The 23225-nt window shown below is 42.1% G+C and overlaps 1 protein-coding gene across 1 annotated transcript in view; it reads right to left on the bottom strand.

Annotated features, from left to right (window-relative positions):
* Positions 1-288: 288 nt before the first annotated feature.
* The window catches only part of PARD6G (par-6 family cell polarity regulator gamma), a 68836-nt gene continuing 45899 nt past the window's right edge, over positions 289-23225 (bottom strand). Inside the window, exon 3 of the mRNA XM_080378547.1 lies at positions 289-3040. Within this exon, the coding sequence (XP_080234673.1) occupies positions 2181-3040 (860 nt within the window). The 3' untranslated portion in view covers positions 289-2180. The remainder of the gene's footprint in view (positions 3041-23225) is intronic.

The following is a 23225-nucleotide window of genomic DNA, read 5'->3' as shown; positions in this document are numbered from 1 at the left end:
CAGAACCACCCCAAAAGCAAGCCGTGGTACCAGGAGCGTGGCCAACTACTTGGTTCCCAGGGCTTCCCTTAGCAAAAGGGGTACGGGGAAGGAAACATCATGGAAAGAAACTTGGCGGTGCTAGCCACTGGAGGAGTCAGAAGTTTGTGCTGGTACAGAGGGAAATATTACTGAAACGGTTACGTATTTAAAGAGTCGTCAAAACCCAACTGTTTTGTTTCCACAGGGAAGGGGGATACTTCCACAGAGAGATGTGCTTGAACGCAGGGGAAAGGATATAACATAGAAGTAAGACAGTGCACGTTTTATTGCAGATGGGTCACATTTTCATCCATTAAATAGGTAAAATGAGTAACTTCAGCCTGACAAATCCACTTATTCGTAAAAGTAGTCTTATTTAAGATATAACAAAATTTTTCTGATACGACTGTCTGATTGACTGAAGCACATTTAGCTATTAATTTTGTTTACTGCACCAATAATCAGATTTTTTTTAAAAAAGAAAACCTTTGGTAAAGTACAAACACAGTTTTAAGATGAACAGGATAAATGTTCTATCCTTACTGTGCAGGGAAAAATAAGTACAGCTCTATAACTGCTGTGATACCTAGAAGAGGTTTAATTAAGAGTAAGTGAAAGAACTTTAAAATAAACTTCTAAAGCAAATCTAAAAGAAATAAACTAAGTTCAATGTCCCAAACATATTTAACAATGAGCAAAAGACTGGTTGTTCCACAGGTATTCTAAATTAGCGACAATGAATTAGACTGCACATCCTTTGTCCAGCCATTGCCGATTCCAAAATGGAATGTAATTTTTTCAAAGACTTCTGAATTTTCATACTCATACAATATTTAAGAAATGTCTATTCCACCATATAAAAAAGCTTTAATGTACTACAAAGTTAAAAACAAAAAGCAAATGACACAAGCTAAAAGTAGAAAAATACACTGTAAAACATTCATATTTTGTTCCTTACACTGATCACGATATAACAAAATATTTTAGATTAGACCACTTCCATAAATTTGTGGCATTTTCAGAAGCAGACTATTATCTACTCACTAGCCACCATCCAGTAAAGATGCCTGACCATCGCAAATGTCCAGTATATTTTAAGTTCTTAGAAATCCTGTGCAGACATTAAGCTTTATTACTAGAAGAGTCCAAAAATAACAGAGCTGTTCTAAGTTAGGTTTGTCAGTCAGTCAGCATCCCTCCTCTGTATAGCAATCAGCCAAGCTTTTGCAAGGGAAGACCTTGTGGATTTAGATCGCCCCAAAGTTACAGCAAGGACTTGGGTCAGCTCTGAGGTGAAAGGGACAGTCCTAGCACACTCCTCTGCTTTTTCTGCCTCCTCGCTTGCATCTCAAATTCACGTGAACCATGTGTATTATCTAATAAATATCGGGAAAAAAAATACATTTACACATAATGGTGCTGAACCGAGTTTTAAGCTCTTGTCAGGTTTCCCTGTGCTGCAGGCAGGCCTGCCTCTGACCAGCAGCTGGCGCTGATCTCACAGCAATAAGAGCAACATCCTCCCACACCACCCCCTTAGGCTTTTAAAAACACTTGTATATAGAGTTTCATTTGGAAAATGTATTTGCAGCATCTCCCTAACGTTGTTACCACCACAGTAGGAAGCCACTAGTTTTATAGAGCTTGTCTGGATTAGACATAAGGTTGCAAATATGGTGTAAACAAGTTAGTGGAAGGTCTGTATGTAATGGTGTAAGATTGGATTGCTATTCTCTTTAAACCGGTTGTTAGAAGAAAACCAGATTCCACTTAAGATAGACATGTCTGTTGCTATTAAAATCTAATTCATATACATGCATGTATAAATACATCCACCCATGCATTCAAACCCAAGTATGTAGCACTGCCTCTGGTAGCCTATAAGACTGCTTAGATTTATACCAACTAGAATAAATTTGTGTTCTCACTTAAGGGCTGGGAAATAAACCAGGTTTAACACTCTGACTTTCTCCTGACAGATGTTGCAGTGCGTGACAGTTTTATGCCTAACTCCAGATGCCACGTTTCCTAGAAAGCAACAATCTTCTGCACCCATGAGGTCTATGGGAATATCAGCTCTCTGCTTTGTGCATAACACGTTGCAGGTCAATTGTCCCAATTGGCACTTAAGACTGAAAGGAGAGTTGCAGGAATTGATACTAAAGTGTAATGACTGTTCCATCCTCCTCGATACCTCCTCTGGGGATAACCAGACTGTGTCGGGGATCAGTTTTTAAGGAACTGAGTAATTTGTGAATGTTGCCATTGCTTTCTCGACCAGAGTTGTTGTTGAGCACCAGGTCCCTTTGAAGTCTGTGGCTAAGGCTGCTGCCATTGATTCGAGAGAGGCTACTGGAAGTAAGGCTGTGCAATTTAGGAATGTGCTGTGGCTCCAGACCACCCTCGATGACAATGTCAGCCTCTTCATCACTCTCCATTTCATCAGGGTGGAAGTTCTGCAGCATGTGGGATGTAGGCAAGCTGTGGTGACTCGCAGTGCTGTCTGTAGACTGGCCTGAGCTACCAGACATCCTACTACTTCGAATAATATTGTTCCTCTGGTTTGCTGGCTTGACCGTGATAATAAGATTATGGCTGTTGGCAATCATCATGTCTGTGACTTGGTCGAGAGTCTTTCCTGCTACTTCAATGCCATTAACTTCCAGGACTTCATCATTCACAGCCAGCAAGCCCGTGCTCTCTGCTAAGCCTCCAGGAACCATACGAGAGATAAAGATACCAGGTACTTTTTCTAGTCCATGAGGAGTAACCCTTACACTGGTGCCATCGCGAATGTAAAATCCTAAGGGTTTCTCACACCCATGTCGATACAGCCTCACTCTCCTGTGTGTTTCCGGAAGAATGTCCACATCAATTATGGAAGACACTGGTCTAAAATCATGAGGCATACTAATATTAATGTGAGGACGTCGGCGGAGGTTGTCATTGCGGAGTGTCACCAGAGCCTTCTTCTTTCTCGATAGTGTGTTGGTCCCAAAATTACTGTAGTCCACTTCATCTGAAAGAGAAATCGTACCAATGTATCAATCAAACAGAGAATAATTCCATCAATGGGGCATCATCTTCTTAAATCTGGTTCAGTGAAGCCACACTCTTAATAGTCAAATTATTTTTTCCACTTACTCTAATTTTTATTTCATGTCTATCAGCACAACATTCAGAATGAGTTGTTTTCAATGACTAACCATATTTCTTCCGTATTTTGAGGGAAAAAGACTTCTTATTCTCAACTCCTGTTGTCAGCTGTGCAGAATGTAATTACTTGCAGCTGCAGGCCTGATACACTGCCTCAGATGTGAGACCATGTTTTCAGAGTTGGACTGTGATTTTACACGTACATCTTAAGTGGGCAAGGAATGTATACACATTCCTAACCTAAAAGTCTGAATCAGGGAGTATTTAAATATTCAATACACCACCTAATAGGTACAAACATGAAAGCGCAGTGTGAGAGAGTAGTTGGATATGTGGTTTTAGCCTAGCCTTTTTTAGTAAGGGATTTATGTTAATAGCATCTCTCAGTACAGCATTTTCTCTCTGGAATATTTTACTTAGTATCAGCTGAATCTGACAGCAGTAAAAAGTGTTTAAAGTACCAACTACCAATGAAGTTCTGTGTAAGCAAGTGGACCAGTTGAAAGAGAAGCAGAGAAAAAGAAGCAGCTCTGCTGCCTAGTCCATATACTAAAGAACACAGAACAGATACGGACTTACGCACGCACTCCTGCCCTTGAGGGGAAGACTGACCGGAAAGCAGCCTTTCCAGGGTCTGCTGTTTAAGGAATTGTTTAAATATTTCAGTCTCTGTAGTGGTGTCTCAAGGGCATGTGCAAAGTGATCAACTTTAAATCAGCCAAGTAACATGGCAAGTTATTCCACATAAGAAGCTCATACTGTGCTTTGCAAAAAAAATACTTCGTCATGAATTTGTTAGTGTACAAAATGCATCACTGCATTTCACATTAAAAATACTGTGCATATTTTAAACATGAAGCATGCACTAGCTGGAAAATTACTTCATCGGGAGTTTAAGCATGTTAACGCTTTTCTGATAAACTAACAGACTTTCAGTTTATTCTACAGTAAAATACAGAAGTACAATTACAGAACTAACACTAAGAAAATTTTTTCTCCAACAAATTAACCTTGCATAGTAACATTTGAGAAAGACAGACAATACCTCTACCTGATAAAGGCTGAGGGGGGCGGGGGGGAAGCATTAGTAAAACCAAACTTGTAATTAAATTTTTATTTCTTGAAAGGTCTCATTTTCAAGTCAGCTTTCAAGACATTTTATTGACAGACTTCAATTAAGTAACATTAAGTTACACAACTCAAAGGAGACTAAAAGTGCTACGCAGCAACCTGATCTAACTTAGCCTGCTTGAAGCAGAGTGTTGGATTAGCTGGCCTCCAGAGAATTATTCTGTGATTCTACACAGTCCTGTAGGGTGGGGGTAAGGGGAGGAGGGGGGGTGGTGGTGGTGGATAAAAAAAATTAGAAGACTTCAAAAAGACTATTCCTGCATTCTCCTAGAACTTATTTAGATTGGTTATACTAACACTTGAGGGCACCACAAGGCATCTAGAAGGTCATCTGGAAGGAAAAGCTTCTGTGAAATAAAGATACTTCTTGGACGAGTTTGCCATGTTTAACTTCATACTCGCCTCTTCTCTCTCCTCCCAGGCTGTTCAGGGCCATACCAACTGCACAGGTCCTACTGTGTTATTTAGACTGGTGAGGCACAGGACTGGAAATACTTAAGATCAGCCAAACACAAGAAACTCCCAACTGGTTCCTTGAAGCATATTCACAGCCAAGACCGTGACTGTGTGAAGATGGCACCTCCTCAGGTCTACCTGGTGAGCAGAGGCAGCGCAGCGCCTGCTCTTTTGAATGCACAAACCACCTGCGGCAGCCAAAGCCAGGTATTCCTTTTCTTTCATCAACAGGATCGCCATCTACATTAAGCTAGACTTTTAAGTTTTGATGGATGATTTTAAAGGTTGGCAACAAGTATTTTCTCCTTGTAAAGTATGGGTCCACAAGAGATGTCTTTCATCGCCAGTCTCGAACACTGCAGTCTGCTCACCCTCACAATTCATTGATAAATTTCTGCAACAGTCCTATGAAAACAACTTGGGGATTTATATGTAGAATCAACATTCTTCCTCACGTGAAACATAATGCTGTACAGTAGTAGTGCTCTATCTTAAAGCCCAAAACCACCTTGATCCCAAAATTTCAGTTTAAGACGGCAATTAAAATTATACATGGGTTTGTGTGTTTAAGACTTTGGCTTGTCAGTACTGCAAGAGACACTCAGAAGAAAAGCTGCATCCCTTAAAGACTCGGAAAGGTTGGTGAGTGTAGTTTATTACACTGCAGGTAAAATGGAACACATTCCCTAGTTACGCATCTGTTCCCTGAAAGCACCCAGTTATCTGTTCTCTCCCTCTCTTGCTATGTTAGCATATTAATACTGAATTACTTTAAGGCAGACTTGCACAAGCTTTACCAAGTAATTCACCTGGGAAGATTTGCTGACAACACTGTTTTCTTCCCCTTAAATTAACAACCCAGATTCTCACAACATGCAAGTCTGAGAGATAAGCAGTAATGTTACAGGTGAAGTATGACAGTCCTCCTGACACACAGAGGTCGTTTCTGAAGCAGCTTCTTTTGGTTGAACCCCCACCAGGGTAATGGCACAAAAGCAGCAGTTGTTTTGCGCCTGTGACCTCCTCACCTGCGCTCAGCCCACTAACCTGTCTCCCCAGATGATTGCCAGCATTCCTAACCTCTGAGCAGCTTCAAAACAATCACCTCCTTTAATAACAAAAAGCCCAGCTTACCACAAAAATGCTATCTTTTTCCTCCAAACACGAACCAGGCAGAAGCAGGGATTACATTACAAGTGATACAGACTACTTTCAGTGTTGGACCACTGACCACTCTTGGATTTATTATTTCAGGGCTGGAGCATGTTAAAAAATAAAGTCTATGTCCTGTTGATGACTGGAGGTTTTGTTTTTAAAACAGTGTCAGGCATTAGTTTCCAACTCTGTCCCTAAACAGGATCACATACAAGACAGATGAAGTCCCAATTTTAACAGGTAAACTGTTGAAGCCTATTACATGTTGGAAAAATGAGAACTGATTAGAAGAGCTTTTAAGAAAAAATACCAATTAACTCTTATTTTTTAGAAAAAGTTCAAGTACGGAATACATGCTCCTTGGCAATACAGGGATTATTACATCACTTTTATTCAAGATGACTCACTCACTAGGGGTTACACTAGCTTGGGACGTCATCTTAAAATAATAATAAAAAAATTAAATAAAAACGAAGAAAAAACAAAACCAGAACAAACCAGCTACCCCCTGATGCTATTTAGAGCCACTGCTCTTGCTGCAAGAGTAAAGCAAGGTATCTCTACTGAAGTTTAACATCAACTGTTGCTGTGGCAGCAGAAAGTCATCAATCCCTAGCACAATGAAAAAAAAAAATACCTTACTCATGAGCGAAGTGGGAGAAGTCTGCCAACATCACTCACTTTTATCAACTACGGGGTGGTCACGCAGCAGGGTATTACCCATTTCCAGTAATAACACTGCTCAGGTGGCATGCAGCAGACTGAAATGAAAACTGTATCACTGCATAATTTATAATGATATACTTCTAATGAAGGTCAGCAACTTCTCACTAGGTTTTGAGTTTCTCACCATATAGGATTCCAAGCAGGAATGCCACTTCAGCTAATGAAAAGCACTGTGTTTGATGCCAGGTCTCAGTGAAGACCAGTGCAAACCATATGGAACCAGACAGCTCATTTTTCACTATTTCATTTGCTGCAATATCAAATTCTCCTTTTGCAGAGCAAAAAGTCTACAGAAGTCTGCATATATACTGGCAGGAAAAGTGCCATCAAGTGGCACATCTGAACAGTACTTAAAGCCTCATATTTTACAGGCTGTCATGTTCTCCTATGTCTTGAATGAGGCTGGAGTAAAATGTTACATGCAGGTGACAGAGGGAGAATTAGACTTCTAGGTGGTGAATACGACCCCCATTTCTTAGAATGAGGGAGATTACATGGAGCATTTCCATCTACAAGATGTAGTACTTTCAGACAAAGATGTACTATGAACTGGACAGATAATTCAGGATAGCCACTAAACTTTGGAAGATGTGGATCTGAACTTTACTTGTGCCCATAATTTGCTTCCTACTGAAAATACTGTTCCTGTAAAAAGAGATGAAGAACAACATTTACCACAGTTGAAAGAGGACTCCTCAACTTTCCAGTTCTCTCCGACTTGGAATCACAACCCAAAGCTACACAAAAAATACCTCAGACTCTTCTGAAGGCATTGAATATTATTGCAACTCTTTTCCCCAAAAGCTTCAGGTTCTAGTATGTTTTAAGAAATATTTTGTTATCTGGCAATGAGTTATGTAATACCTCAAGTATTTTGGCTGCATCCTTTTTGTTAATAAGTACTTTTTAAAAAAAAAAAAAAAGAAAAAAAAAAGAGTTGCCACCACCTACTTACCCACGAGGACCTTTCTGCTAGAAAAGATAGATACTACAGATCTCTTCACACAGAGATACACCTGTGCTCACTTTCTGGACAACAGTGGTGGTGGTGGTTTTGTCTTTTCCTTTTTCATTTTTTTTTTCTTTTTAAAACTTGGTGAAACTACCTCCACTTGACCAGCAACAGTAAAACCCATTAAAGGAGGTTTTTACTTACAAGCATGGGTATTTTACTATCAGAATGTAATTTTTTAGAACATACCTGGAAAGTTGTAGCCAGTAACATCTTTAGGTACTACCATTCTGTAGTCAGCCTGTGACTTCACAGAATACATTGTACCTTCCTGGTGGGCATTGTGAATCCTATCATAAAGTCATACAGTACGTAACAGCAGAGCACACTTAAAGGGCTATTTATAATGGAAAGAAAACTGCTTAGAGCATCTGGTTATAGCCAAAAGAGTATTGTATTTCTTTAATTTACATGAAACAAGAAATTATAGACCTTCTGAAAAAAACACCAGGAGCACCACTCCCACTGCTTGGACAGCTGCTTTTCATAGGAACTGCCTGCCAGATGAAATACCAAAGCTTAGCCAGATAAGATTGTATAAACAAGCTGAATTCCACAGAGAAGCAGACTGCCAGGCTCCTATAGGAACAGTTCATTTCAGACTCTACGTTTTCGGTGTACATGCACTCATGGCTTATTATTTCCTCTGGGAACTGTGGAACATTAGTTGACAGCTCTGGAAAGTACTTCAAAGTCAAAATTACTTCCACTAGGGAGAGCAGCACTTCAGGCAGCTTGGGAAGGAGGCCAATGAGTCATTAATAGTGAAGGGTAACCCCTCCATCCAGCAGATCTCTATTACCTAGCGTTCAAATTAGCAGCAGTCATAGAACCATTTCAAGGGAATGTGTCATGTTTAACCCTTCTACCTTTCTCTGTCCCAGCTACAAAACAGTGTCTGTGTTTGACACAAGTTGCATTCAGTGTTTATTTTCTCAGAATTTGTGAAGCATTTGTGAAAGCAACCAGACAACAAGCAAGCTGGCAGTCTCTCATTTGTGACCTGGAAGGCTGACCACATGCACAAGGATTTAAGAGGAAACAGATCTGAAGTGAACTATGGCTTGGGGGGACGTCCAGCGCCAATATCACTCATCAAGAACTATTTAATGGGTCAGAAAAATAAGGTTATCTGAATGCCAACATTGCATTCTCTGTGTTGCAGGAATACTAAAAAAATCCAGCTATCACTGCTGCCAGGAACCTCTGGGTGAACCAATCTGAAAAACACACAGTAGGTAAAGTAGTTGTAGCTGCTATTACATCGAAAGCCAAGTAATATATCCCACACATGCACTGACACATACACTTGCTCCTCTCTCTCCTCCTTACCACTGTATCACGAGAAACTGGACACAATCTCATCAATGTTTAGAAGACTACCTAAACATTAATAGTTTATCTGTGACATCCAACAGGGCTTTTGAAGCACAAACAATATCCAAAGAAACAAATTCGAATTAACAAGAGAACATGTTATTCTTGATATCCTTAATCTCATTTAGTTTCTAAAACAAAGCTTTCCAAAACACTTGTTTGTAGATTGTAAACTCAATGACATACATTGGAAAAGAAATTTCACCAACAAAGAAAATTTGAGAACACCATCCTACTCTAATCTAGACCCTTGTAAATTTAGTAAAATGCAGTTTTGCAAAAGGCAACCTTCCTTCTATATTGATTCAGTATTAAAAAGATAAATTTGCCTTCCTACTTATGAAGTGTTCGTGAGTAGGTTGGAATTAAAATGTGAGGAACACAGATGTGTTTACTCCCAACACATTTATAAACTTAAAATATTTACCCTCTTTCAAGAACGTGGCCATTATTTTGTTTCTTGTCTTAGCGTGTTACAGCAAGCAAAACTATCATTGCATTAGGCTCAGCCTCTCTTTACGGTGTCATACGTAGGTAAGAAACACTGTTGGGCCACTTGCCTTGAAGATGGAAAGAACCTCTTGGGAATTTAGCCTGTGCTGCTGGTGCGCCCTCCTGCACTTCTCACTGCTTGTCATCAGAGGCCACTGTTCCCTTGCTGAACCTCTTCCCTTCTCAGCAGAAGGCCCTTTACCTTTGACTTGCTGCCTGCTCCAAAGGAGCAGAAGCTGTTGCTCAACCTGCAAGTTCGTGCCATGAAGCGAGGCCTTTGGAGGGCGGCGCTACCAAATGTAAGCAGGCACCCAGGGCTGTATATCCCAAAACTATCCTTGCTCTCAGAAACATCCAAACCCAGCTCCCCAAACTAGCACAAAAGACAGGTATAGGACTCCAAATTTTACAGGTGAAGTTGTGCATGACATTTACTAGGATTGTAAGGGTCTTCCTCTAAGTTTCATATGTGACTTCTCTTCTACCCTAAAACATGACATGCACAGCCTTTCTCCCCTTGTTTCCTTCCAGAAACCACATTATACAAAGGTTACGTTACTGCAGCATTAGAGAACTGCGGGTTTTAAGCTTTGACTTTAAAAAAGAAAAACATGAAACAACAATAAAGTGTTAGTTAATATTTCCCTTTTCCTGCAGCGGGTCAGTGGGAAGTTGAGGGAACACGTTCCTCTTGCACATCTCAGCCATCAATCATTATTACATTCACCCCAAGGTCGCAGGTGCTGCTATTGAGGCTTTATTGGTGAGATGGTTTTCCAGGCCAGCCAGTGTTGAGCAGACAACCAACAGTAGTAATGGGTGCAGACTGCAATAACATCACCTGCATGCAGCTCTCCTGCTGGCTGGAGCCTGGAAAATGAAGCCTATCACCATGCACCCAACTATTCCCAGCAGCCATCAAAAACTGTATTCATCCAGCTGATGGTTATCAAAATAGGACGGCTATCAATCCTATTCAAAGATGCTGGGGAGAAGTCACCTCCCAAACCCCCAAAATACCACTCTCCAACCTCTAATTACATGCAATCTCTTCAGAAAGTCATGATTATAAACTTTAAAGTTATTAAAAAGTAACCCTTTAATTATTTTGTTTCATTTCACCCACTCCGTTTTTGTCCTGCAACAAACACACTCTTTATTCACTAAGATCAGGCAACTGAGGGGAGCACCATTTGCTCCCCATACAGGCACAAAGGGAATCTCTCCTTTCCAAAAGAAAACATGTACCTGTTATGCAAAGCAAAACAAAATGAAGCAAAATGAGAGACCAAACTATAACAACTCTTACTATGCACTGCAGATTTAGTAAAATTCTTATTAATGACATAAAGTGGTGGATTTTATCAAGTGTTCTGCAAGTATTGAATATAACTGTTTCCTAACTGGCAGTAGAAAAATAGTTACCTTTTGCACAAGTCTGAAGTGTGGAAGGTAAGTAAACAGCATTGACAGATTGAACCAAAGAGCAAATTTGGGAGAATACCATTCTGTTTTTCACAGCTGCAATATTTGGAAAAACATCCAAGTAATGAAAGTAATTACTTGTAATTACACAAGTAATGAAAAAGGAAAAGAATTCAACTCAGATTCATATTCACTCAGAATACAAATTTTATACCTCTAACAAGAAACAAAAATTTTTGTCTCAGTAGTCTCGGAAGAAGCTGCAAATAAAGCTTGGACAGGTAACTTAACATTAGGCAGCACAAAATAAAGGTAGTATATTTGTGCTAGAGTATTTACGCAGCCACAGGTCAAAGGAAAAGGTTTTGAAGAGCTGCAGTACTCAACCTGATCAGAACAGTCATGCTATAGACCCTTCTATTAAAACACAGTCTTTCCCTGCTTTCAGAAGTAACCTCATCAGCATCGAAGGCCATCTCGGGGCTCTGCTCAACAGCCCGCAGAGGTGAGCCACGCCGGGAAGGCAGGACCTGTATTACCCAGCTAACACAGCCTGTAGCTCACCCAAGGGAAACTGAATCTAACCTGGGATTTCACACTCCCCCCTGCTGCTTTCTGCCACCCACCCTTGCCTTCTCTGCCCAGCGCTCTCCTCTCCAGCTCAAAGTGATCCTCCCTCCCCAGCTAAAAGCAAGACTGATAGTGATCAAGAACCGTCTATTATCCTGTGTTCAGGTAACTGCTAATCACATTTCTGTAGCATGCAAGTGGTATTTCTATTTGGAAGGAAAAGATATCCCAGAGTTGGGAGCAGTAGTAGCTTATTCAAAGGTGACAATGGGAGACATTCAATTATTGCAAACACGAAATCTGGGAGATACAAGGGTACTACACTGAGAAAGAATGTTTTCTGTTCTGAAGCAATCCTTTCCCATGCATTCTTTTGCTGAGTAACACCTTGTTCACCCCAAGCTGGTTCAGACAGGCAAGCCAGGAAGCACCTTTTCACTTACACTTCTAAATCCTCGGTAAAAATAATTATAAAAAGAAATCCCCAAACTGCAGAGAAGTTCATATTTAATGAAGACTTAAGTATCAAATAAATAAATAGTGATCTCTTCCACACCCTTTACCTTGGGTTGTTCTAAAAAGTTGCTACCACATTGTCTCAAAGAAAGATGTGTTTTTACACAGTTAAAATTCTTCTAGGATATATTTTCTCTCTTCAAAAAAGAAAAAGCGTGCAATCATGTTTTTATAGCTTCACTGTTGTGGTGTGATAATACCACATACATCCTGCAATGGGGGGGGAGGGAGAGAAAAACGTTTACAGTGCTTTACAAAGCACTTTTCTGGTTCCTGCCTCCACACCGTCAGATTGTAAACAAAGTCCAGATTCTGCCTCTTATCACGGAATTAAAAAGGTTTCAAAACAAATGTGGCATAAGAAATTAATTACAACACTTGTCTTTCAAGTCGCGACCTTTGGGAGTCTCCCAAACTTTGCTGGCTGGAATCAGATGAGTCACAAGACAAACACCGGGTGCCGGGCCAGCCCTGTGCAGGGCTCTGCACAGCTGCACCCCCAGCACCCCCCAGCACCTCCACTGGCCTCGGGCGCTGCCATGCCCTCGCCTCCACCTGCAGCCTCCGGGATGCACCGCGATGCCCTCCTGGCTGGTGGGACCAGGGAGCTGCCGGAGTCCTACCCAGTTTATCTCCTGTGACCTGGTGGGACAGGAACAGGCAGCACAGGCGTGTTTTCCAGTCCCCTGTTCCCCAGACTGGAGCAGACCAGAGCAGGCAGGAGGAGAAGGAACAGCACCAAGCCCTGGCAGAAGCGAGTCAGGGCCAGTCATCCTCCCCACCAAGGGAGTATGGCCAGTGCAACCCTGTGCTTTGGACATGGGTACGATGGGACAGAAAAGGAGCACCAAGAAGCAAAGCAAAGACTAGAAGCCCCTCAGGTGGTGGGAGACAGGGGAGGAACAACCTCAAAGCACTTCTGGTACAAAGCAGAAGAGTTGCAAACACATTTTACATACATCTATTTACAGTCTTTTCTAATGCAGAGGAGAAACAAGGTCAAGAGCCCCATCTATTAGAATCCAAATTGCGTCTGTAAGATTCAGCTTCCCCAAGTTGCCCCTCTGGCACCCTTCCCCTTTTGGAGGACAAGGCTGCTCACCTCACAAATGGGAATCATTGCTGCTTCTAGACATAAACAAAGCAAGCCAGGAAGCCCTCCTTCCTGATGACAGGTCACAAAGTAGTAGAAGCTGCCTGCAAAGCGCAAAATAACATTTTTCCTGATAAAACACAAGGGCACAAGCAAATGCTACTTTCCTTGAGAGCTCAATTGCTCCTGCAGTTGAGGTGAAACACCTGTGCCAGGTAAGGCAGAGAGCTACCCTACAGAGAGGGGCTGGAGAGAACTCCCCTGTTGGGGAACAAATTGCCGACCCCACCCCTAATGCACAGCTGCCCCCTGCTACTGGTGTACCCCCAGCCCCTGCCCACAGGCCAAGGAAGGGCTGAAAAAAGTCAGTCTAAGAAGGGCTGCGCCTGTCTGGGATTTGCCCCATACGCATCCTCCCTACAGAGCCAAGCACATGCTGGTCTTTCCCAGTGGAGTGAGAAGCTCCACAATACACTTTTTTTTTTTTTTTTTCTTTTGCGCGCAGCACAGCAGTGGATATTTAAAGATTAAAACCCTATCTTAAACTTCACATTGAGAACTTGTATCATAATCCCTGTGGTACTCGCTCCCCCCTCGTATGGCACATCACCACATGGTACCCATAACTTCTGCTGTGAGGGTGGCACTTAAAGGGCTACAGCAGCATGTTACCACCTTGTTTCATTAGCAGCCATAACTGCATGAAGCAAGAGGGTCAGAGCAATGTCCCCATCCCTCAAAACAGAAACAAAGCCTTTCCTAATATAAAACCACCATGGCTTCTCCAGCTGAGAACAAAATAAATTTATTACTTCTAATGTTAAACTACAATACCCTTTCCTGGCCATCATCACATCTTGCTTTCTGCAAGAGGCACTTCACTCTCATCCCTCCTCTGACAGTAAAACCTGCATGTTTTACTTAAACACAGCATAAAGGATCATGGCCATTCTGACAGAAGGATCAGCTGTGTAGTTACTGGCAAAGTGACTTCCCCAACATTATTTTTATAATGCTGTATTCCTTTCTCCATCACTGGCTAGGGTTCCACGCCCAATTGTGTACACAAAATAATTAAAGGCTAGAACCTGGACAAACGTTGCACCTGAGGGGACTCTCTATGAGCTGTGGATGTTAGCAGAGCCTGCATACTTGACAGGTTCAGCCCTCAGATGACCACTGACTAGAATATCAAGCACTGATCTGCAAGATTGAAAAAAAAAAAAAAAAAAAGCAGGGAAAAAACCCACCCCAAAATATATCACCAATGTTTACTCCACTTCAAAAAAAAAATCAAGGGGAAAAAACCCAAACAAAATATGTCACCAATGTTTACACCACTTAAAAAACCTGGCTTCTTTCCTTAAACAATTTTTGAGACACCCCATCATTATGTAAGTGTGGTAAGCTAGTGGCTGCGTACTTTTTCTTTTTAAAAAAAAGTGTTTCTTCCTATGCGCACATGATACAAAAAGGGAGTGGCAGACAGGAAGTGCTTATTCAGAAATTAAAGAATTAGATCAGGTTCCATGATATCAGAACAAAACATGACACATGGCAAGTGAAGCTGACATTAACTGGCTCAAATGTAAGAAAACTACTTTAATTACCAAACCTAATTCTGGGCTAATTTAAGCATTTTGTCTCTGTAATGAACATCAGCATTGGCAGCTACGAACATCAGTATACCTTCTGGGGAGCACAAGTTACTCCATGTTATTTCACCAGCAAAGCTGTACCAAACACTGCAGTACAGACCTCCGGCTTCTACCCAAACAAGGGTTTTTTTGAATAAAAGCATAGCTCTGCCAGTAGTAGCAGCAAGTCTCTGATAGCACTACTGCTCATGGTTTGACTAGCTGCTCCAGAGATGCTCAACACAGGCACTGCTAAGTTCAGACCTCATCTCCACTAATAGCAATCTCCTGCCAGTATGAACAGAGCAGAGGTTCCCAGTGCCATGCTTTGGCATGTTATTCCTGCCACTGGGAATTCCCTTAATGATCTCAATTTTCCTGTTACACAAGAGATAACACTAAGTCATCAACACATTTGCTAGTTAAGTGACACTGTTGGGGGGTACGAGCAGGCATATACCCAGAGGAACGTGCAGTACTCACAGCCTGATCCCTGCTCCGAGTGAAGCGCATGGACTGCTTTCCTGTGCCTGGAAAAATTAAGTTGTGGCCAGACCACAGCCATGCAACTCTGTAGCATGCACTGACTAATCTACTACCATTGTAAATTCCAGAAAAGTCACCTTATAGAAAAGGATCCCACACAAGAGGGCTAATTACATAAACCACTTTCCATCTGTGGATCCCCAAGTGCTATAAATAAAAATGTACTGTTCATGAGGGACTAAGCTCCCATTAGAATGGTTAAGCTGAAAACCTGGAGAATACATCAGAAGTTATGCAAAGCCTAGCAGCTTTAAAGGAAGGAGGAGGGATTTGCAAGGTTCAAAGGCAGGAAAGAACAGATGCGGTACGTTAGAACTTATTTTCATTACGCTGCATAGCTTGTTTCCAAGAATGCTTTCAACAGAAGCATCCTCCCAATGCAAAAGGCAAAACCTTGCTAAACTGACTCGGACAAGCTTCGATACAAGTTACATCCCAGCCAAGAGACAGTGAACTGCTACCAGTACCCTTGGATCACCACTTCTTGCCTCCATTTGTGGGGCTTTCCTCCACCTTCAGTCCCTCCTGGGGTACTACCATAAGCAGCCACTTCACATCTTCACCCCCCATATGAAACAAAAAAAACCCCTCTGCTTTCTTTAGACAAAAGCTCAGTGTTCCTTTTCCATATCTTTCCTCACCTCACTCTCTCAAACTGCTAGACGGCATCAGGAATTGGCAAGACTTTTAATAATAAGATCAGGCAGTATTACTAAATCCATCCTAAATTCCCACAACAGAAGCCAAATGGTGACCAAGACAACAATTTTTATTTGATGATGCATTCCATCTTCAGAAAACGCTGTGCCAAGGACATGAAAAGTAAAGACATAGTTATATAAAACACCAACACTGGCTCACAGGTTGATGTGATCAATGTGCTTGCTAAGATGCTTTTAGAGGGGATGCAAACACTCAGAACTAAGTCGTGCTGTATTTTTACATGTACTCATTTACACACTAACTAATGAAACAGCTTATTTAAGGTCTACCAACTCCACAAAGTTTGGCAGCTGCAGTGTAGAGACCAACACTAAGAACCAACAACTCACTCTCCAGGTTAAAAAATAAGTTTGCTTTGTGCTTACATTAAGCCTGACAGACACATTTTAAAGGTGGCCCAGAACGCGAGTGTGCAACACTTGGAGGCACAGCATCAGCACAGGGCACCTCCTGCAGAAACTGAAGAGATCCGAGTGCTTCCTCCCATGCCGAGGGACGGATAGAGCACCAAGGAGACAGGTTAAACAGGTTTCAAAGTTAATGACACCTGCCCTTGGCTTAGCAGCTAACACCATGTTAATCCAGGGAGCTGCAGTGAGGGGGAAAAAGTACAACCGAGAGGGCAGGGAAATTTTTTTGTGGGCTTCTTTTCCCTTTACCCATCCAAATGGTATTTATCCGCTCAGTTCCAGTTTTTCCTTCTGAGGAGATGCAATTTAACATCCAGATCACTGCGCTAAAACTCTGCACAAGACAGCTCGCCTTGCCTTTGCCTGTAACAGTTCATTTCACAAAAGTCAGGCCCTTGGTCATGGCAAATCAAAGACGGGTTAGTTGAAAGGAACCAGCTCAAACTCTTAGTCTCTACCTTTTAATACACAGTAACAGTAAGGAAAGTTTAAGAAAAAGAATGGGGAAAGAAGAAAAGGCTTTGGCTTGTCTGGGAAACAAAAGAAATCTGGAAAATCCTGATCCTAAGAGTACCTGAAACATACAGGAAGAGTGGAAAGAGTGTTGAGGCATTCAAGACCAGTTAGGCTTCATAGATATCAAAAAGCCAGTCAATAGAAGGGAGAATCTTGCTTGTAACACATTTCTCCTGGGAAAACACCACCATCCTGTTTGGTTTTATGCCTCATGTCAGATCAGTCAAAGGCCAACGTAAAGTTAACATGCCAGATTTCACATCATCTGCTTGCCCAAACAGCTGGGGAAACTGTTTTAGCTGAGCTTTGCTCTTTCACTAGCTTCAGATTGTTGTGTTAATTAAAAAGTCTTGCTCTTGTGTTACACAGCCCACAGGAAGCGAGGAGGAGATTCCTAGCTTTATAATCATGTTAGTCAATAGCTCCCAGCACTCTCACCGCTTCTACACACAGAGCCAGCATTGCGCTGTTGGTTTGACAGGCTGTGGGAGGATGCTGCGTAGGAGATTCGTCATATTATGCAGAGTCAGCCCGAGCTCCTTCACAATGGGAGCTTTCTGCAGAAGCACAACACAAAAACCTCCCTAAAACTACAGGGCTATCTGTAGTTTCTAGCAAATATCCCAAACAGAAAGCAAGCCCCACAAAAATCTGCTTGTTGCTAGCTGGTGAGTTACTGGATATGGATGTGTCACCTTTAGCCTTACCCCAACCCCTAAACTAACAAGTAAAAAATATTACTATTGTCACCTCCAAGCTTAGACTTAAGAATTTCCATCTTGGAAGTGCTACAAGAAGTGAGTCACTCTATATACCTTGGCAGTGATTTGCAAGCCAACAGGGAATATCCAGAAGGAAATAATGTCACCAATTGGTGAGGCAGCAGCTATGTTTACCAGCTTAAACAAGTCTGTGTCTCAATACTTCTAGTTAAGTATGGCCAAGAGCAAATCTCCAATTCACAAGTCATAGAACTTTCAATTCAGAAGTAAATTACAACTTAATATGCCTGAAAATTAGAAATCTCTAGAAGTTATCCGAATTGCTGAAGAAAAATACTGGATGTTAGGATCAAACCAAGTGGTTTTGAATACCTGTATTGTACTTGCCCAATCTCTGCAAAGTCTTCAGCGGAGTGGGAAGTTCAGACACTGGAGATGCGCTCAGCGTGAGGCCAGAGCAGCTAAAACCTTGCCCTCTCTCCCAGCAGCAGGAGGAATATGGGGAACAGACAGCCAAAGGGAGCCTTCAGAAATGGGAGCTAGGTGTGGTGGCATAGGGCACCCTGGGGACAGTACCCAGGGCATCTCAGCACAGACAGGATCAGGGCTGGGAGCTGCCAGCCTGAGCCACTTTGACACCCTAAGGAAGATTTCGCTTTCTGGAGCTACAGCTGACTGTTGTCAAGAACTTCCAAGGTGTGAGCAAGCTAGTTAAAAAAACCCAACAAAGTAACCCACCAAACCCATTCTGTACTGGTCAGACTAAGTTTTGAGGGAGCTATTGATAAATGAGATCCTGAATAATTAAGAGGACTACCTATGCGTCAAATGAGATGCTTCACACTGTACAAATGTACAAATGACAACTACCCACTAGCTAAAACTAAGAATAAACTGAGAATTAAGGGTTCAACACATCTGCTTACTATATAACCCCTAGCAATTTACACCTTTGCTACCTGTCTGAGGAGCAGCGCTAAAAGCCCACGGCAGTGCACTTCAGGAAGCCTTCCTTACTTCACTCCAAAGAAGCTCTTCATGTGGTTTGCCCACATTCTCGGCTGGAAGTTTACTTTCAAGAAGGGTTCATGGAGGTGCATCAACTTCAGCTTTGTAGCAGACAGTGGGGGACCAGCACAGAACCAGGCTTATGGCATGGTAGAGTCAGGATGAATGTCAGACCAAAGGCTAGCTAAGAAGCTGTGAGAACAGCACCAAGCAGTCACTTGAGAGAAAGTGTATCGAGCGAGGTCCTTAAGCTGGTTTTCCTCTGTCTACTTCTAACAGATTATCCTCAGAGGATTTACTCTTTCCAGAGCATGCCAACTGCCTTCATTACCAAAAATGCTTTATAAATGGTAAAAGTTGGACACTTGCATGAGCAAGGATCACATGCAACAACTGCATGCTTTCAAAATGATTTCCAAAAAACGAGGACACCAACCCCTTCTACTACACTAATTCAGAAAGTCAGAGACATATCTTGTCACCTTCTCCCCATCCTAAGAAGTTTTAAAACTCTATGACAGACTACATAAACATCCTTTCTACCCTTTTTATTTGTGCATATTATTGCAAGTTTCTAGGATGCTTTCCTTAAGGCCTCAAACGGAAGAAAGTAACCATAGGCGCAAACTCTTCCCTCTTCTCCTCTGGAATTTATAGATGCTTTAAGGAAGTATTAAAATAATGTACAGCAGTTTGATGAAGATGCTTCAGTCTTCAGGTTTTATCTCCTTCACTGTGTATAGTCTATGCCCTATCAGCTACCAGTGGTTAACAGGCAGAAACAAAGATGTCGTATGTTTATAACACTGCAATCCCCAAACCACAAAATAAAATCCATGCAAGAGGCTAATTTTCTTTTAATAAAACACTAGGTCTCTGCTGCCCACTTGGTAAAGCACTTTAAACATCCTTCTTTTCTAAGCAGACAGAAACTCTGCCTTTGCAAACACAAGACATCATTACAAGACCTGTGTTCATTTCTTCTCATGAGGATGCCTTCTGAAATTTGCTTTAAAATTTCCAAGTTTGAGGTATCAGTGCATGGGGCAGCACAGAGAAAATGTCCCTAACTGGCATTTGCAGTTATTGCAGATTTTATTAGTTGCTCATGCAGGTATTACAGTTGTCAGCACATGCATATCACCAACCACAACTACTTCATGACTCTTGAAAAAAAGCCTGCCCTTGTACAATAGTGTCATCACTATACCCATTTCAAGAAATCACTTGTGTTACAATGGAAATAAATAGATATAAGTAACCATCTTGCTAAAGCATTTACAATAGGACTAACTTGGTACCAAAAGTTGAGAACTTGGTATAGGCAGAATGTTTGCACACCAAGTTCTCTTTAAATGACTAAGCTGCCACTGGAACAGACAAACTCTGAACCACAATTCCTCTCACAGGGGGCTTTGCCAGCTCTGCTGCCTACGCTAGTTGTCACCAGCTCAGCAGCAGCCACTACCACCTAACAAACCACTTCCACATTCTGCACTGAGCCTCACAGTCTAGGGGCAAGGTAAGGCAGCCAAGCACGGCAAGAAAGTTCAGACTTTTTGCACTGTGGAGCGCAATGATTCAGAATGAGGGAGGAGAAGGCGTTTTGTTTCTATGAATTTACACAAGATCAATACTCATAATTTCTCTCAATTGCTTTAGTAGGGAAGGCCACATTAAAAAACAAAACCAAACCACACCGAAAGAAGCACAAAGACTGTATCAGGTTGCTTCTCTCCTCCAATATTTTTATCTTCCCCTCTTCACAGGCCTAATGGAGCATGAAAGCTGTCATTCTGTCCCATCCACTGCCGCTCTCTGCCAGCAACAAAACCAAGAGATTCTAGCTCTAAAATTTACAGACTGTGTACGGCCAGCATCTCTAATGTAAAAAATATGCCAGATCACATCCTTCAAAGAACTTCCATCAGAGGAAGTCACGCTGTCAGTGGGGTGCAGAAAATGGAGGAATTCCTGTTTACTGTTAAGACTTGAAAACTTACTTGGGAGGGGACTTCCAGTTAAAAGCTAACACCTGAAATATCACACCAATTTGTGTGTCATTAAAACATACGTTTATCTAGAAAACCAACCTGAAGTTTCTTGATGCATAATCACTGCAGAGGGTGAGCAGCGACTAACGCGATAGGAATGGGACATGCAGGAAAACATTGCTCAATGCTTGTTTAGGGTGGGAAGTGACACCACAGAAGAGATGTGGTCCTGTTCTCTCAGAGGACACCCCGTTCAGAAAGCTCTATGCTATGTCACACTATTGCACTCCCAAATCTCACCGTCAGGGTTCAAACTGCTATACAGATTCTAAAAGTGAGCTGCCAGGAATGCAGTAATTTCAGCTCACAAAAACTATGAGCTGTCATTTTATTTTAGGACAGGCTTGATTTTGTGACATTCTAGGCTTAGACAGGCTATATTACTCTTACGGGTCCCCTGCCCTTCCAGTTAAATCATGAGCTGTTAGCTGGACGTTGGCTCACTAAGAAGTATCTTGGACTTGCAACCCATACCTGACCATATACAAACTCAGGTAAAGAGTGACTACAGTTTCCAAGTGCGAGAGTCAAAGAACGTGGGCAAAACTGGGACCGTCACTGCGAGGAGGACATACCTAACACCCCACAGCATGCATGAGCAGCTTCTACATGCTCCAGCCAGGGCTGACACAGCTCCGTCCTGCTCTCGGTCAACTAATCACTGCAGAACACAGAGAGGTGACAGACACACTGTGGGTTTCCTCACTAGCACTCCTACCCCCAAATAAAAGCCAGATTCCTATCCAGTGTTGGGAGAGGTGAACACACCTGCTCAGACTGTTACCACACCTCTCACGAGCAAGGGCAGCGAGACCCTCAGAACAGTAATCAACTCATTCCAGAGCTGTAATACACAGATTTCCGTTCTGCTTATTCACGGATAGCTAATCCATACTGATTGTGCACCTCTGCCAAACCCACCCAACAGGCCCAGTTTGAACAGTCCAATGCTGCCAGCTTCCCAAGGACATAATACCAATCTTTGCTAACTAAACTCCACCCTCTTGCTCTTTCATCTTGACAAGCGACTAGACTGTCCAGGATGCTCCAGCTGATAAGTAAACTCCTTTTGATTACTGCTGATTGTATTAATATAAGCTGCACTTCAGCAGCTGGCTCCACACAACACAGAAGGGTTGCAGAGAAAAAACCCAAAACACCAAACACCAACAAAATACAGGACCACTGATAGGTGAACCCCCTGGAGAAGCAAATAATCTTCTAGATTCACTTTGCTCATGCAGCAACCTTTTCTTCTAGTCTCTCTTGACAGACATCTTCCAGGCAGGGACTGCATCCACATTTTTGGTACGCCGAGTCTTCAAATTCTAAACACAACATAGACATCATTCAAGCTTGTGGAAAAGAGAATGCCTGCAAAGAAAGCACTGGTTTATAGACTATCTTCAAAATTTTATCATAAAAAGAATTAAATATTTATATATATATGAAAAGTACCTATTTTCATGTTCATACATACATATGAACATGCATTTCACACTTTTAAATCATGTGTTTTCATTTGCTTTGGCCCACCGCTATATGGAAGACAGCCACACTACATCGAACATTTCAGTTTCCAATCTAGGCAGAACAGGCCTAAAGACAATCTGGATTTAATTCAAAAAGCAGCTTTGCCTCAGCTGAACTTTATTGGCGATTCTGCTTGTGAGGTGGCACCCTGGGAAAGAGGGAGGTCTGCTCTGCTTTACATTCCACCTCGACACCGTTAAAAGCTTTGCTGTTTCTACCACCAAGGGTAGAAAAGTAGTATGTAAAACACACTTGAGAGGTAGTAGGAAAGAAGTACTGATACCGTTAAGTTCTGAAAAAGGGCTGAAAATAGTGAGTTACGAGGACCACATACAGCCTGTTGGTAGTTTTGCTGGAAGGACAGATTCTATCCATGAGCAATTCCAGCGTGCATCTCCATGCCTTACACTACAAGTTTGGGTCTCAGACTGAAAACTTTACACACTCGCTCTACCCAAGCTTGAATTTGTGCACACTTGCTCATTCTTCCATCTAGGTTTTGCGGCTAATTCAATCAGACCCTGACTCTATCTTCTCAGACTGCCATAGGCTGTGCCACACACCATGACCCTAGCTAGATCTGAGGATTGCTACTGCAAGCCAAACCCGCTGCTCTATCTTTCCCCAGTCAGGATAGTGGGTTTTGTGGCCAGGCAAAAGCACTTCCTCCTTGACAGCCTCTAAGCAACTGGGAGGAAGTCACTGCTGGTTACTGTAGGTCACTGACTACGGCTTTTAGCTTCTCCCTGTGGGAGTCTAGAGGCTTGAGATTCATCTGGTTAATGAAATAGCAGCCACCGGTTCCACAGACCAGTATTAACAAAATTATATTCACCTTAACCTTTTCTTTACTATGGGCTATCAAATGCATTAACTGGTTCTTTTCGGTTCTCCTAGATAAACAAGGAGAAGATTCCAGAACAAGTGGATTCAGCCAGCCCTTTCT

Source organism: Falco punctatus (assembly GCF_963210335.1).
Source record: "Falco punctatus genome assembly, chromosome: 3".
Taxonomy (NCBI): domain Eukaryota; kingdom Metazoa; phylum Chordata; class Aves; order Falconiformes; family Falconidae; genus Falco; species Falco punctatus.
This window is presented reverse-complemented; position numbering and strand designations above follow the sequence as displayed.